The sequence below is a fragment of the Vipera ursinii genome, assembly GCF_947247035.1.
Source record: "Vipera ursinii genome assembly, chromosome: 7".
NCBI lineage: Eukaryota > Metazoa > Chordata > Lepidosauria > Squamata > Viperidae > Vipera > Vipera ursinii.
The window spans coordinates 67,732,192-67,746,121 of record NC_139521.1 but is presented as its reverse complement, the minus strand read 5'-3'; the positions used below and the strand labels follow the sequence as shown (position 1 = coordinate 67,746,121).

Below are 13,930 nucleotides of genomic sequence, written 5' to 3'. Positions count from 1 at the left end.
GTGGGCGTGGCCTACTGGGTGGGCGTGGCCAGCTCTACATCGTTCGCATCAAGGGTGCCTATGGGGGCCTGGGCAGGAGTGGGACAGATCTTAGGGTTTCTGGCAGAAGGAGGGTCTCTGGGCCAGGGCCAAGGCAGTGGGGCCATTCCCTCACTGTTTCCAGGATGGCTTCGTGGGCCACATGAAACCACTTCGTGGGCTGGATCCGGCCCCCAGGCCTTGTGTTTGACATGTCTGGGTTGGCTGACTTGTGACTCACTACCTTATTCCTTATGGGAAACATTTATTTGGTGCTCATCACTTTTTCCCATCATATTTAGCGTATGATGAGAATATGACAGAAGAGAAGTAGACATATATACACAGTCCATGTAATTATAAATAAAAGTTTTATGGGAGGGATTGCAGTGGCCTCATAACTGGATGTCCAATTCAGTTATCCAGGCAATCACCTCTGGCATTGCTTCGTACAGATCTTCAGAGAACACAACACAAGATTGGGCAATCTTGCACAATATGATCAATAGGTTTGCGTATAAGCACCACAATTGCAAGAAGAGGAATCTTTCCATCCCCACTGATACAGGGCAGAGGCATTTCTTCCAGTATCACATCTAATTCTGTTCAATTTTGACCAGACAAAGTGAGGGAGTTCAAAACCAGGTGGTTTGGCAGAGGGATCACTAATGAGGGATCACAAAAAGACACCTTGGACCATTCCTCTCTCCAGGCACTCTTGGGGTTAAACAGATGTTAAATGAATTGCTGTTTTCTATGCTGGTCTATTGGATTTCTATCTTGTGATGGGCTGTGCATTATCCTGGTGAACAGGGAGGGCCTAGTTGTTCAGCATCCTTGACCATAGCTGAATGAGAGCTTGTTGTCTTCTACTGTGGGGACATATGATACTGCTAGGGATGTGGTGGCTCAGTGGGTTAGGACGCTGAGCTTGTCAATCAGATGGTTGGCAGTTTGGCGGGTCGAATCCCGAGTGCCGCGTAACAGAGCGAGCACCTGTTACTCGTCCCAGCTTCTGCCAACCTAGCAGTTCGAAAGCACATAAAAATGCAAGTAGAAAAATAGGGACCACTACGGTGGGAAGGTAACAGCGTTCCGTGCGCCTTTGGCGTCTAGTCATGCCGGCCACATGACCACAGAGAGGTCCTCGGATAAGCGCTGGCTCTTCGGCTTTGAAATGGAGATGAGCACCGGCCCCTAGAGTTGGAAACGACTAGCACGCATGTGCGGGGGAAACTTTACCTTTACTATGATACTGCTAAGTACTAATAACCAGTGTAGTCTATCTTGGGTGCAGCCTGGTCACCTCCTACATGAACCTTAATTATTATTTTTTTCACATTGAAGATGCATTTCTGTGATGAATGTCTGCATCTTGAACAAACAGTAACAAGTGAGGTCGATAGCTAATTCCAATGGCTTTTCTCCAAAGTTTCCCATCCTTGTACACTTAAAATGTCGTACCCAAAGAGAATTCGAACACTTAGCTCTGGACAACAGTCTTACACATTAGTCTGGTTTATTAAATAAGGCTGAGTAAAAACCACATGCTGACACAGTATAAATTACAACCTGCAAACCACAATGCAAATCACAAAGCGCTAAGCCCAAAGCAAACAAGCCCTGTGGGAATCCTGCTGGTCATGAGAATCGAGTGTCTATGGAGCAGAACTTTCCAGGAGATCTACTGAGGTCCTAAGAAGCTGGGCGTGAATCCGTCTTTCTTCAAGTGTCCTGCTTCTCTCTGACCAACCTAGCAGAAAATGACAGGGGTTACACTGGAAAATTACTCATTTTTATTACCCAGCCACCCAATCTCTGCAGATAGTAAGTATCTGGAAACCTACCTAGAAAATCCCTAACTGCTTCCTCCTTTTGATATCTCTCTTGAGCTGGCAAAGGCTACAGGGACAACAAAAAGTGACTGTGAGACAGTCTGAGCAGATCGTTCCCTGAGGAGCAAAAAAGAAAAAGAAAAAAAGAGAGAGATAAATCACAATCTGGAGTCCACTCCTGTATTTTAAACTATGGTTTACAGTAGACAATGAAGACAACCCAAAAGTTGGCTCTGAGAGTATTTCTCTGGATATTTCTTTCTTCCCTGTCATATTCCTAGGTGTGACTGACGCTTGTTTCTCTGGGAAACACACAAAAGACACAGTCCAGCCTCATTAAACTGGGCAGAATGTAAGACAAAGCAGAAGATATGGGATATAACAGATACTGTACTTTGGAACAGGTTTTGAGTCAACGCGTACCGTAAACATTGCTGAAAGATGGACTGAGCAAGCCGGAACATGCTTGAAAGCTCTGAGATAAGCAAAGTATCACAACAGAAAGCAACATCTAACAAATCTTGGCGGATAGCAGAAAAGCTGAGTAGACCTGGATTAAGTTGGCTGAAGATTGGTTGAGGAAGCCCAAATAACATCCCAGAATTCTTGGACATTTAACAGAATAACAGAGTTGGAAGAGACATGGGAGGTCTTCTGGTCCAACCCCCTGCTCAGGCAGGAAACCCTGTACCATTTCAGACAAATAGTTGTCCAGTCTCCTCTTAAAAACTTCCAGTGTTGGGACACCCAAAACTTCTGGAGGCAAGCTGTCCCACTGATTAATTGTTCTCACTGTCAGGAAATTTCTCCTTAGTTCAAGGTTACTCCTTTCCTTGATTAGTTTCCATCCATTGCTTCTTGTCCTGCCTTCAGGTGCTTTGGAGAATAGCGTGACCCCCCCTTTTTTTGTGGCAGCTCCTTAGATTTTGGAAGATTGATATCATGTCACCCTAGTCCTACTTGTCATTTGGATAATTCCCAGTTGAGTTTGCCCCCAGTATTCTCTCAGTTAATTCCTACATGCAGATCATAGCAAATGCGCACCCCACTCAGATCAGCTAGCAAAAATTATTGTTAGATATATATTTATTAGGCATGAGCAAACATCTCAAAGACTTCGTTAACGTGAGGCAAAATTCAAAAGCAGGGAAAGAGACATGAACTATGAAGCGATTAATAGGTCAAAGTACTTGATATGTTATCAGATAATAGCTAACAAAACCATAGTTCCAAAGGGAGTGGCCTTTTATTATTCTAGTTTTGATCCTTTGTGTAGCAGTAACAAAACAAAGATGGAAAGTAGGACACCAGGCGATCCCTCCTTCATCCTGCACTTTGTAAAGGAAATAATTTGGTGGGTGTCCAACAAGAAGGAAATAGGAAACCAGTTACACGTGGCTATCAAAAGAACCCAACAATTTTTCTTAGAAGTACGTGAGATCTCCAGAAGTCAAGCTCAGTTCAAGGGAGATTATATGTTCATATTCCAAAGTGCATGTAAAATATTACATTGGGTGGAGCATGCTGTGCCTACGCCTATGGCAGGAACAATCACCAGTGGCATGACTGTGGCATTTGTACACCTGAAACTAAGAACTTTGAAACCTATAGTGAAATACATAGGTGCCTCTTAGAGTGGAACCATTTTGTAGTGTCTCATGGTAGATACACCGTGTTTCCCCCAAAATAAGACCTACCCCAAAAATAAGCTCTAGCTTGATTTTTACACGTGCGCCCAATATATACCTTACCCCCAAATAAGTGCTACTTAAGACCCTGCCCACTCCAATGCACCTGGTTGCACGAGGTGGGACGAGGCGCAAAGGTAAAATCAAGGGGTGGAGCTGCCGCACATGCCCTGCACCCACTTACCTTAGGACAGTTGCAGCCAGGCCTCCCACACCCTAAGACCTGCCTTGCTTCGCAAGGCCACTTCTTCTGCACCACTCACCTCTGCTCACGGGCGTCAGCCCTGGCCTCCATTTTGCCACCAAAGGCCTTCAGGAAAGGCCTCTGCAACCAAGAAACAAGCCCTGGATTGATGTGCACGGCACCCCAGCCTCCATTTCACCGTCAGAGGCTTCAGGAAAGGCCTCTGCAGCCGAGAAACAAGCTTTGGACTGATGCACGAGGTATCCCCCGGCCTCTGTTTTGCTGTCAGAGACCTTTCCTGAAGGCCTTGGACAGTAAAACAGAAGCCGGGGGTGACACACCCAAGTGGCAGTGACCGGCCACAGAAAAAGTGGGCTGGCGAGGTGAGGTAGGTGTCAGGGGAGAGGAGGCCTGGCTGTGGCGGTCCTAAGGTAAGCAGGTAAGAATCCCCTGAAAATAAGACCTGGTGCCTCTTTTGGAGTGTGTGTGTGTGTGTGTGTGTGTGTGTGTGTGTGTGTGTGTGTGTGTGTAACCGATAAACAGCTCTTATTTTCGGGGAAACATGGTAGTTAATTTCTTGTCAGAGTGAGGTTGGAGGGCACAGAAAACTGGGACACTTTGTTCTTCAATTCCCTATCTGTGATAGGGACAGTGGAAGGATTTCTAACAAGACATCTGCCCTCTTCTTAATACATCTCTAACCATCCCATTGTAGAGTTGTCCTGTTCTCTAACCACCCATTGAGAAGCCTGGTTGTTTTCTTGCAGATGTTTCGTAAGCCAAACTAGCTAACATCATCACTGCCTGGGTAATGAAATGTCTACAAGAAAACAACCAAGTTCAGAGAGCACCAAGGACCCCAAATTTCAACCCTGAGCTTCAAATATTTTCCTTTAGTGGTACCAGTCTAAGAGTATTGACTGCCCAGGCCATCGTCCTTAGGCTTTAAAGAAATTTGAACACTAGGCTATCAACCCGTTCTGTCTCTAGCACTTCCCATATGTCAACCGCAGTAACTTTTCCTCACTGTATATAATTTTCATAAAAATGGCCACAGGAATATTTTACAACCTAGGAACCAAGTGTCACCTTAAAGATAAATAAATGTCTCATTAAGTAAGCTACTATGGATCAAAATACACTTCATTGTATGGACAATGATCTACCCATACATAAGCATGAGTATATTTGTTGATCTTTAAGATGAAAGTTCATTGCTGTTTATCCTGAGTACCTGACAGTTCTGGCCCCCAAATAACTTTACAGTACATTCCAAATCAACCATTAAAGTAACAATAAAAAAAGAGAAAATGCGTACTGTAATAATTGTGTCAGTCTTGAAAACAAAACTTCTGGCCATATCCTAAGGATACCCTTGAGCTTTGAAGAATAAATAAACTAAAGTGCAAATTAACAAACTAAGTTCCTGGATGTTATGAGAAAGGGAAACAACATGATCAGGAAATGGTAATCCTTTATGGGCTTTTCGCTGAAAGCAGAAAAAAATGAACGTATGATTCATTTTAGTGAATAGAAAGGGAAGAATATGGAAAGAGGGGAGCCACAATGGAAGCTTAGAGAGATTGGATAAAATATAAATGCATTTAGGACTTTTGTAAAAAAAAAAACGCCAACATTAGAAACCTATATAATATACAAATAGTCCTTGACTTACAGCCACAACTGAACCCAACATTTCTGTTGCTAAGCAAGGTAGTTGTTAAGTGAGTTTGTCCCATTTTATGACCTTTCTTACCACAGTTGTTAAGACAATCGCTTGCAGTTATTAGCAACACGGTTGTTAAGTGAATTTGGCTTCCTCGTCGACTTTGCTTGTCAGAAGTTTGGAAAAGTTGATAACATGAACCCCGGGACACTTGAACCGTCATTAATATAAGCCAGTTGTCAAGTGTCCAAATTTTGATCACTTGACTGTGGAGATATTGCAACGGTCGTAAGTGTGCAAAATGTTCGTAAGTCCCTTTTTCAGTGTCGTTGTTAAGTTCAAATGCTCACTAAATGAATGGTTATATGTCAAGGACTACCTCTATTTTTCTTTCTCTGATTTTTCTTTTTTTTTTGCTTGTTTATTTATCACTTTTACGTTTAAACTTGTATTGTTTTTACTTTGCAAAAAAGAACACCACCTTTTTTTAAGAAATGAAATTAATTTAAAAAAAGGGAAACATCATGACGGTCAATGAATTTACCGGAATCCTGTACAACGTCCGGTAGCGTGTCCTCATGGCCACAGTAGGACCACAGGAACAGCATTCATCCATGTCTTTGGCAATTATGCATCCCAAACAACAGTAGCAGAAAGTTCCACACAGACCTAAGGAAGCGATAAAAAAAAAGGTTATCTTTATAATCTCGAGTGAAAGGAAAGCTTCTCTGCTTGCTCTTAGAACAGAATTCTCCAAGCTGGTGCATTCCAGAAGGGTGAGGACTACGAAATATGTAGACATGGCTAATAGCTCTAAACATGATTTCTCAGAATTATAAGAGTTGACATCCCCACCCTTCCTGAAGACTCAACGTTGGAGAAGTTGTTTAGGAAGGCATACTTAAAGGAACAATAGACTTTCATCATAGCCTCACATGAACCAGAAATTTCCAACTGCATTGTGTCACCATTTTCTAAATCAACACAGTGTTCATGACTTAGAGCTCTTGCTTGTTAATATATGGAATTATTACTTGTTAGCAAGAGGTAAGTCACACCAGTGGGTGTGTTGCTTAAGAATTCCTACTTTGCAATCACCTATGAGAAGTTTTGCAAGCTATCATCCCACAGTTCATCAGCAGGATGGGCCCTGTATCCTTCTTACATGGTGACTGGGGACTTCCGAGAGTTAAGTTCGCACATCTTTGCCAAAGTTGAGAAACACTGAAGAAGATGGATAGACTCAGTTACAGTGGCTACGGGTACATTATTGGAAAGACCAAGTTGGAGACAGTTTACCGTGGAAAAAAAATCAATTCATGTGGTTGCTCAAAACTGACACTTGCTTAATGACACATAATTAATCAAACTTATTCTGGCCTTCTGATTCCATCACACATTGACAGGTATTGAATGCAGAAAGTCTTTTTGGCTCACAGTTAAATGAATGTTTAAAGGAAGGGACAATTCAAGAACAAAGCTACAAAAGAAGATAAACCCCATCGCGTAAGAATTCACTCACAGATGTTACAGTCATCGCCGCAGTCACAGAGTTCTGTCTGCCACTCAAAACTCTTTGTGGCACAGTGACGTTGTGGTTGAGTGACAATAGGTGACAACTCCATGGTACGCCTTATGGCAAGATGCTCCAATCTAGCGTGACAAAGTAAACACCCATTAAAGATTTGGCAAAATGCAACTGGACATTTACCATGTCTCTTTCACCCAAAATTTCTGAATAAACTTAATGACACATAGCTAGGATAGAGATGGCCAACGATGCCCCAGGATTGAAAACTGGCCTCTGAGACTTTTATTTGCAGCCTCTCCAGTGTACAAAGTTCGTACAGTGGAGGGCTTAGTCTTAGTGCCTGTTTCCCCCATTTTTTTAGCATCCACATTTAACCATAGATAGAGAGATCATCCATCAGTATGCTATAGAGCGATATGGCTGAACAGATTTACATTCCTAACACATGAAGAGATTCACCATTATTAATTCTTCCTATCACGATTTTAGGAATAGGAGAGAATGCCCCCTTGGTGAACTTGTCAATTATCATGTTTCCTCTCTGTTACTAGAATAATTTGAACTTCATTGACCTACTTCTAGAACTACTCTCCCTGTCACAGGTTCTGTCTTTGATTTGGCTGAGTAAGAAAGAAGACCCAGCTTCTTCATCTCAGTTCCTAATTTTTTTCCAAGTTTCTGCTTTTTTTTTTTAGAGATGCTTTCTTTTTTTGTTGTTCCTGTTGAAGAGCACAGGACTGTCTTGTGAAGAACTTGTGGATCTCTGGAAAATGCAAAAACTGCTTCGCTTTATTGGCAATCTTATGAACTAGACTGACTCATGGAATACACCCAATACTTTCTTGGTCCTACAAGTGGTTCCAAAAGATTGGAAACAGCAGATGAGATTGGCTGCCACTCCAAATCCATTTATGGAGGAATCCTTGATTGTTCTCCATGGATTTCTAGCAGAATGAAAATTACTACGGGTATCTGGTTGCATGACAATTGTTGTTGTTTAGTCGCTAGGTTCTGTCCAACTCTTTGTGACCCAATGGACCACCACCATGCCAGCCCATCCTCCACTGTTTCCCTGAGTCTGCCCAGACCCATGTTCCCCACATTATCTAACCATCTCTTCCTTTCGTGTCCTCTTCTCCTTTTGCCTTCAATTTTTCCCAATATCAGGGTCTTTGCCAAGGATTCCTCTCTTCTCATTTGGTGGCCAAATTATTTGAGCTTCAGCTGCATGATAGATACTAATGTAATGTAAGCTTTAAAAGTCTTCTGTGTCTTCAAAATACAACTGTATTGTCACTCCTGCTTTGTGAATATTTGAACCCATTGGTCTGAAAGGCCAATGCAAAGTTCCTTCAAAACTGGCTCCAGTCTACTGAATTGTACAACTTTGAGTGTTATAGTCCAAACCATCAGGCAGTCACCAGATTGGGAAAGACTGTTGTCAGTGATTGTAGTTGTGTAGCTCCCGATTTGCCTCATTTCATTTATTTTGCCATTGGATTTCAATGTGCAAAGTATTGAGTAAGTGTGATTATTACAGGGTATTTGGTCCGTCTCCAGCTAGTGATCACACTGAGTTGCCAGGATGCTGTAACCAATAGCTGCAGGGGGTAAAATTCTTTTTCCTTGTCAGGAAGAGATGAAGAGTAAGATTTAAAAGAAATATCTAACAGTGGTTTGTTGAGTCACCGCTGGTTAACAGAGAAAAATACCAACTTTCATTTTTTTAAGCTATCACTTCCTAGTAAAACTGGGAAAAAGCAGCAGGAATGACATTTTAGTGAAGAGACCTAGAGCTGCTGCATATTTTTTTCCTCTTGGGAAGAATGGAATTATTCTCTACCATAACATTTGCCTAGATTGAAAAAAAAAACAGACGCACTAACTGCATTTAAATACATTTTACTAAATTGCTTTTTGAGGTCAAGACTCTTGAGTGCTGACAACACTCATTCTGAACTTTTGCTTTTCTGACAGCAGATTAACATTTCTGGGCAGTGTGCCTGCTTTACATTTCTTCATTTTTATTTTCAGAATTTCATTAAGCTTTCGGAATAGTTTTGTTCGGGGTTTTTTTCTGCTCACCTTCCTGCTTTTTCCTTCCCGAGACTTACATTTATTACTCTTTATTTAGAAACATCTACTTGTGCAGATGCCTTTTTCTAGTTAGCTTTTCCTGTTGTGGAATTCTAATTATCACTGTTCTGACCTCATTACATTCTTCTTTAAGAGCAGCGCCCTATCTTGAAAGAATTAAACTGTGATGCAAGAAATGTACCCATGGATATCTTGATTGCCCTCTGGCTGATGAAGCAAATGGAGTTAGGAGCTGATGAAGTAGAATATTTGTCGTTCAAGATTGAAATGAAGGATCCTTGGTGATTTCTGAGCTTGGTTGTTTCCTTGTAGACATTTCATTACCAAACTGGGTAACATCATCAGTGCTAGTAAGGAATAGGGTTTGCTCTCAATTTATATTATGAGTTCGGAGTTTCTCCATCATCATTTTTCCAAGATAATACTGGGGAGAAAAATTGTTTGAATATTCCAATGTACCTACACTTCCAGAGTAAGTCCTTCATTAACTTTGAACTCATCTTAACAATGAAATTTTACTCCAAAATTGGTTATCTAATGGACAACCAATTCTGTTCTAGTGGATTCATCTTAATTCCCCCCCCCAACATTTATCTCAAAAGCAACCCCAACACTAAATTTTTACTTACACTTCTTAAAAGAAATAAGGCATCAATGTGTTGCAGTGTTTGGTGCCTCATAGTTGTAGTGTATCAAGTATAATTTTTTTTAGCTAAAGGAGAATATATATTTTAGTAAGTAATTAATACATGAAATGTTACATGGAATTTCTGGAGAAGAAAGGGTGGCATGAAGGCAGCTCTCTAGAATGCTGGTGAGTAGCTAATTCCTCTCCAGACAAGGAAAGGACTTGAGATTACCCATAAGTGCTCCGGACAGTTGCTGCTCTTGAAGAGACCACAAGTTAGTGTTTTAATGTTCTGGGAAAAGGGGAAGTAGGCATTTTGCTCAAACCCTGGTTGTGTCAAGAGTACAAATTTGGCAGCTAAGTGCCTCTCTATTTTCATCTTGCCAATAGAGTAAGGGGCGGGGGAGGTGTTGCTTTCAAATGGGTTAGTTAGAGAAATGAAACCTCTCCAGTTCTACGGAATCTTGCTGAGAGTTGGCAGTCTGGAAAACTTTCAAGGATTTTCTAGTAGGTGTGAAGAAGATAGCAGACAGTTATAACATAACAAAGAGAACTTGTTTACATGAGCTACGTGGGCACCTGGGGGTTTGGCTGGGAAAGTCACTGTTATATGCTACGGTCTGATGCCTTGGGATTTTAGAGTTAGTTTTACCTTGCTGTAACCATGCTATGTATTTAATAAACAGTAAGCTTTTCAGAAATAAAATGATCCTGGATTTTTATTTGGATACTTCAAGCTGAACGTTGACCAGTTGACATTTTTGAAAGTTTGTGTACTTCCTTTTCTAATAATTTTCAGAAATAGCTTGTTAATTGCTTTTTAGTTATTTGGATCAGCACATTTTACAGCATTGGGTGAGTTTCTCTCAATCTTTAGCCAAAGAAGTTTTTACTACAAGTTTGAGAACTTTATTTTCTTTAAAATTAACCTGTAAAACGGTGATTAAAAGTTTGATTTTAGAAAGTTACACATGGACTAAATATCCAGATAAATTGAAATAAGATGTTAGAATTGTTTGAAAAGAATTCTTCCCATGGGAAAATGCTTTTGATTTTAATTCTTTTAAATCAGGGCTGATCTAATATTTTAATTAGCACTGATCATTGATGATGTTATCTACACTAGTTGGCTAATTGAACATCTGTAAACAAACAACCAAGAGATAATCATGAACCCCACAGCTGAATCCTGAGCTATAGATATTCCTTTCTATTTGTTCTTTCTGTTTGAAGGACTGTCCCACAAAATTAGCACCTGCACAAACATGCTTGCAGTCTTCCATTCGATGATGGGATTTGCATTACATTTCTACTAAAATCATCTTCCATATTTCTAAATCCACACCCATGCATTTAAAATGGCGTATGGAGATTTGATGCAGACTTTGTTTTTGTTGGTCGGGTTTCTTGATAATGACTTTTTTTCTTTTCAAAGGATGATGGTAAATATTCATCATCCTACGCTCTCATCATTAGTACTACACAGAAATCGCCACTTGGACAACAATGAACATATTTAATTCCCACCAATTTCAAGAGAGGGTTAAGCAGACACGTATATCATGTTGAAATCAGTGGGAATTAAAGCACTTAATGTCAGTCCCAAAGGTGCTTTTCCAAAAGACGTTTTGCTTGTCATCCAAGAAGCTTCTTCAGTTCTGAATGAATGGTGGAGGATGGAAGGATTTATATTCCTTGCAGGCATCTCTGTTCGTTAGCACTCTTTGGGATAACCATGGCCTGGATGACTGAGAATCAACCTTTTCACCCATTGTACCACTTTTAGGATATGGCAGCATCCGAGTACTACCAATCGCCTAGCAAGATGTCAAAAACTTGATGACCCCCCCAAAAAAGGAAAAAAGTGAGGAAGTACAGGTAGTCCTCGACTTACAACAGTTTGCTTAGTGACTGTTTGAAGTTACAATGGCACTGAAAAAAGTGCCCCCCAAGCCACAGCCGAGCAAGACACCTGCCTGCCCGCCTGGCAGCGCTCTTCCTCCTATCCGAGGTTTTCATTGTTGTGAGCATTTCTGTTGAAGGTTGGCAGCGGGGGTTGGGTGGGGGGGTGTTGGGTTTTTATTCCCCCCATCTGCTGAGTGGTTGCAGCAGGTTTTGGTCACTTCACATGAGCCTGGGACTCTGTGACCGTCATAAATATGAATCAGTTGCCAAGCATCTGAATGTAAATCACAACACCCTGGAGATGCTGCAATATTCCAGCTGATCGGTGCTTCTTCTGGGCTCAGAAGTGCCAGGATCAGCGCCAAGCTCCAGCTGGAACCTAGCACTCATCCTGGCACTTTCTCTGAGCCCTGACAGCCCTGCAGCTCCAGCCATCTCTCGCTTAGGCTTGTGCTGTGCTGCCACTGGTTCAGCTCATTCCCCTCCCCTGCTACCACTTTTCTAGGATGGTCACGTACCACCTGCCAGGTTCCAATGTACCACAGGTGGTACCCGTACCACTGGTTGAAAAGCCCTGCTCTAGACTAAACTATTTTATGAAAGAAGCCCAAGAAAGCCAGCACACAAGTGTTTCAGCCAAGGTTGTTCAACATTTCAGATATCAGGAAGTTAAACCCAATTCACAGGTAAGACAGTGCTGATATATGTTTTGTCCTCGTGCTAACCTCCAGAGCCAGTTATTATTAGAAGTTCAAACACAAGTAGATAAGCTCCAATTTGTGCCTACTCCCTGCCCTCTTGTTCTCAGTGGCAAGATTAAATGGCTCAGCTTCAGATCATGAAGCAGAATTTGGAGGAGGGGTAGTCAGGATTATGAAGCAAGCATACCGGCTTTTAAATAAGTCCCTATTGAATCTGGATCTACCATTCTCTTAAGTGCACCAGGTTCTGAATTAAGAGCCATTATATCATACATCCAATGCTCCCCCATAAAATATCTTTCTGTAGACTTCTACCATATCTTTCAATATATACATCAACTTGGCATATGCAGAAACAGAATAGAATAGGATAGAATAGGATATGAAAAGATAGAATGGGATAGGATAGGATAGGATAGGATAGGATAGGATAGGATAGGATAGGATAGGGTAGGATAGGATAGGATAGGATAGGATAGGATAGGATAGGATAGGATAGGATAGGATAGGATAGGATAGGATAGGATTGGAATGGAATGGAATGGAAGAATAGAATAGAATAGAATAGAATAGAATAGAATAGAATAGAATAGAATAGAATAGAATAGAATAGAATAGAATAGAATAGAATAGAATAGAATTCTAAGGGACCTTGGAGGTCTTCTAGTCCAGCCCTCCACTCGAGCAGGAGAACCTATACCATTAACATTCAAAATCACTAAGATAAAATAATTTCATTCACTTTCTAAATTTGGGGCAAATTCATCTTCTGATGCACATTCGGAATACAGAAGATTAAACATACATCTCAACAAAAAATTGTCTTTGTTAGTGCTGAAGAATTAAACATAATCAGCTCATTCATTTAAGGAGACCATGATTGAAAGCACATAAACACTAGCCTGGAAAAAATACCTCTTAAATATAGTTTACTTCTAAGTAAATCTGAGATTATTATAAAGTATCTCAAAACAATTTGATTCAGGATTGTATGTTAATATTTATCAACAGAACAATTTCAAAAGTCTTGAAGGTTGTTGTCTAGAAATAACTTTCTGGTGGATTATTCCATTAGTTTCCCCAACCTACCCTACCTTTTAATTCACTGCTGTAAATTAAACATTAGTAAAGGTAAAGTTTCCCCCGCACATGCGTGCTAGTCGTTTCTGACTCTAGGGGCCAGTGCTCGTCTCCATTTCAAAGCCGAAGAGCCAGCGCTTGTCCGAGGACATCTCCGTGGTCATGTGGCCGGCATGACTAGACACCAAAGGCGCGCGGAACGCTGTTACTTTCCCACCGTAGTAGTCCCTATTTTTCTACTTGCATTTTTATGTGCTTTCGAACTGCTAAGTTGGCAGAAGCTGGGACGAGTAACAGGCGCTTACTCTGTTACACGGCACTCAGGATTTGACCCGCTAAACTGCCGACCTTCTGATCGACAAGCTCAGCGTCCTAACCCACTGAGCCACCACATCCCTTAATTAAACATTACCTTCTTAGTATTTACCCAAATAAATTTAGAACCTTTGGAGTGATCAACTGGGGGGAAAAAAACCCCTTCATACGTACCTTTCTGCTGTATTTATCCCTCAAAGAGAAGTCTCTTTCTCTAAAGACAAGCTAACCAACATGTCACCTGCACATGAAAGAGGCAAAGATCCTTTGATGTGATGCTAA

The 13,930-nt window shown here is 41.2% G+C and overlaps 1 protein-coding gene across 1 annotated transcript; it reads right to left on the bottom strand.

Moving 5' to 3' along the window:
- Positions 1–1,554: 1,554 nt before the first annotated feature.
- LOC310643379 (placenta-specific gene 8 protein-like) lies at positions 1,555–13,858 on the bottom strand. Its single transcript, XM_083367756.1, has 5 exons — positions 13,823–13,858; positions 6,914–7,044; positions 5,936–6,060; positions 1,866–1,970; positions 1,555–1,771 (listed from the first exon to the last, which is right to left on the bottom strand). Exons 2-4 carry the CDS (start codon positions 7,014–7,016, stop codon positions 1,866–1,868), a joined length of 333 nt encoding a protein of 110 aa, XP_083223882.1. The 5' UTR covers positions 7,017–7,044; positions 13,823–13,858; the 3' UTR covers positions 1,555–1,771.
- Between the last annotated feature and the right edge of the window lie 72 nt (positions 13,859–13,930).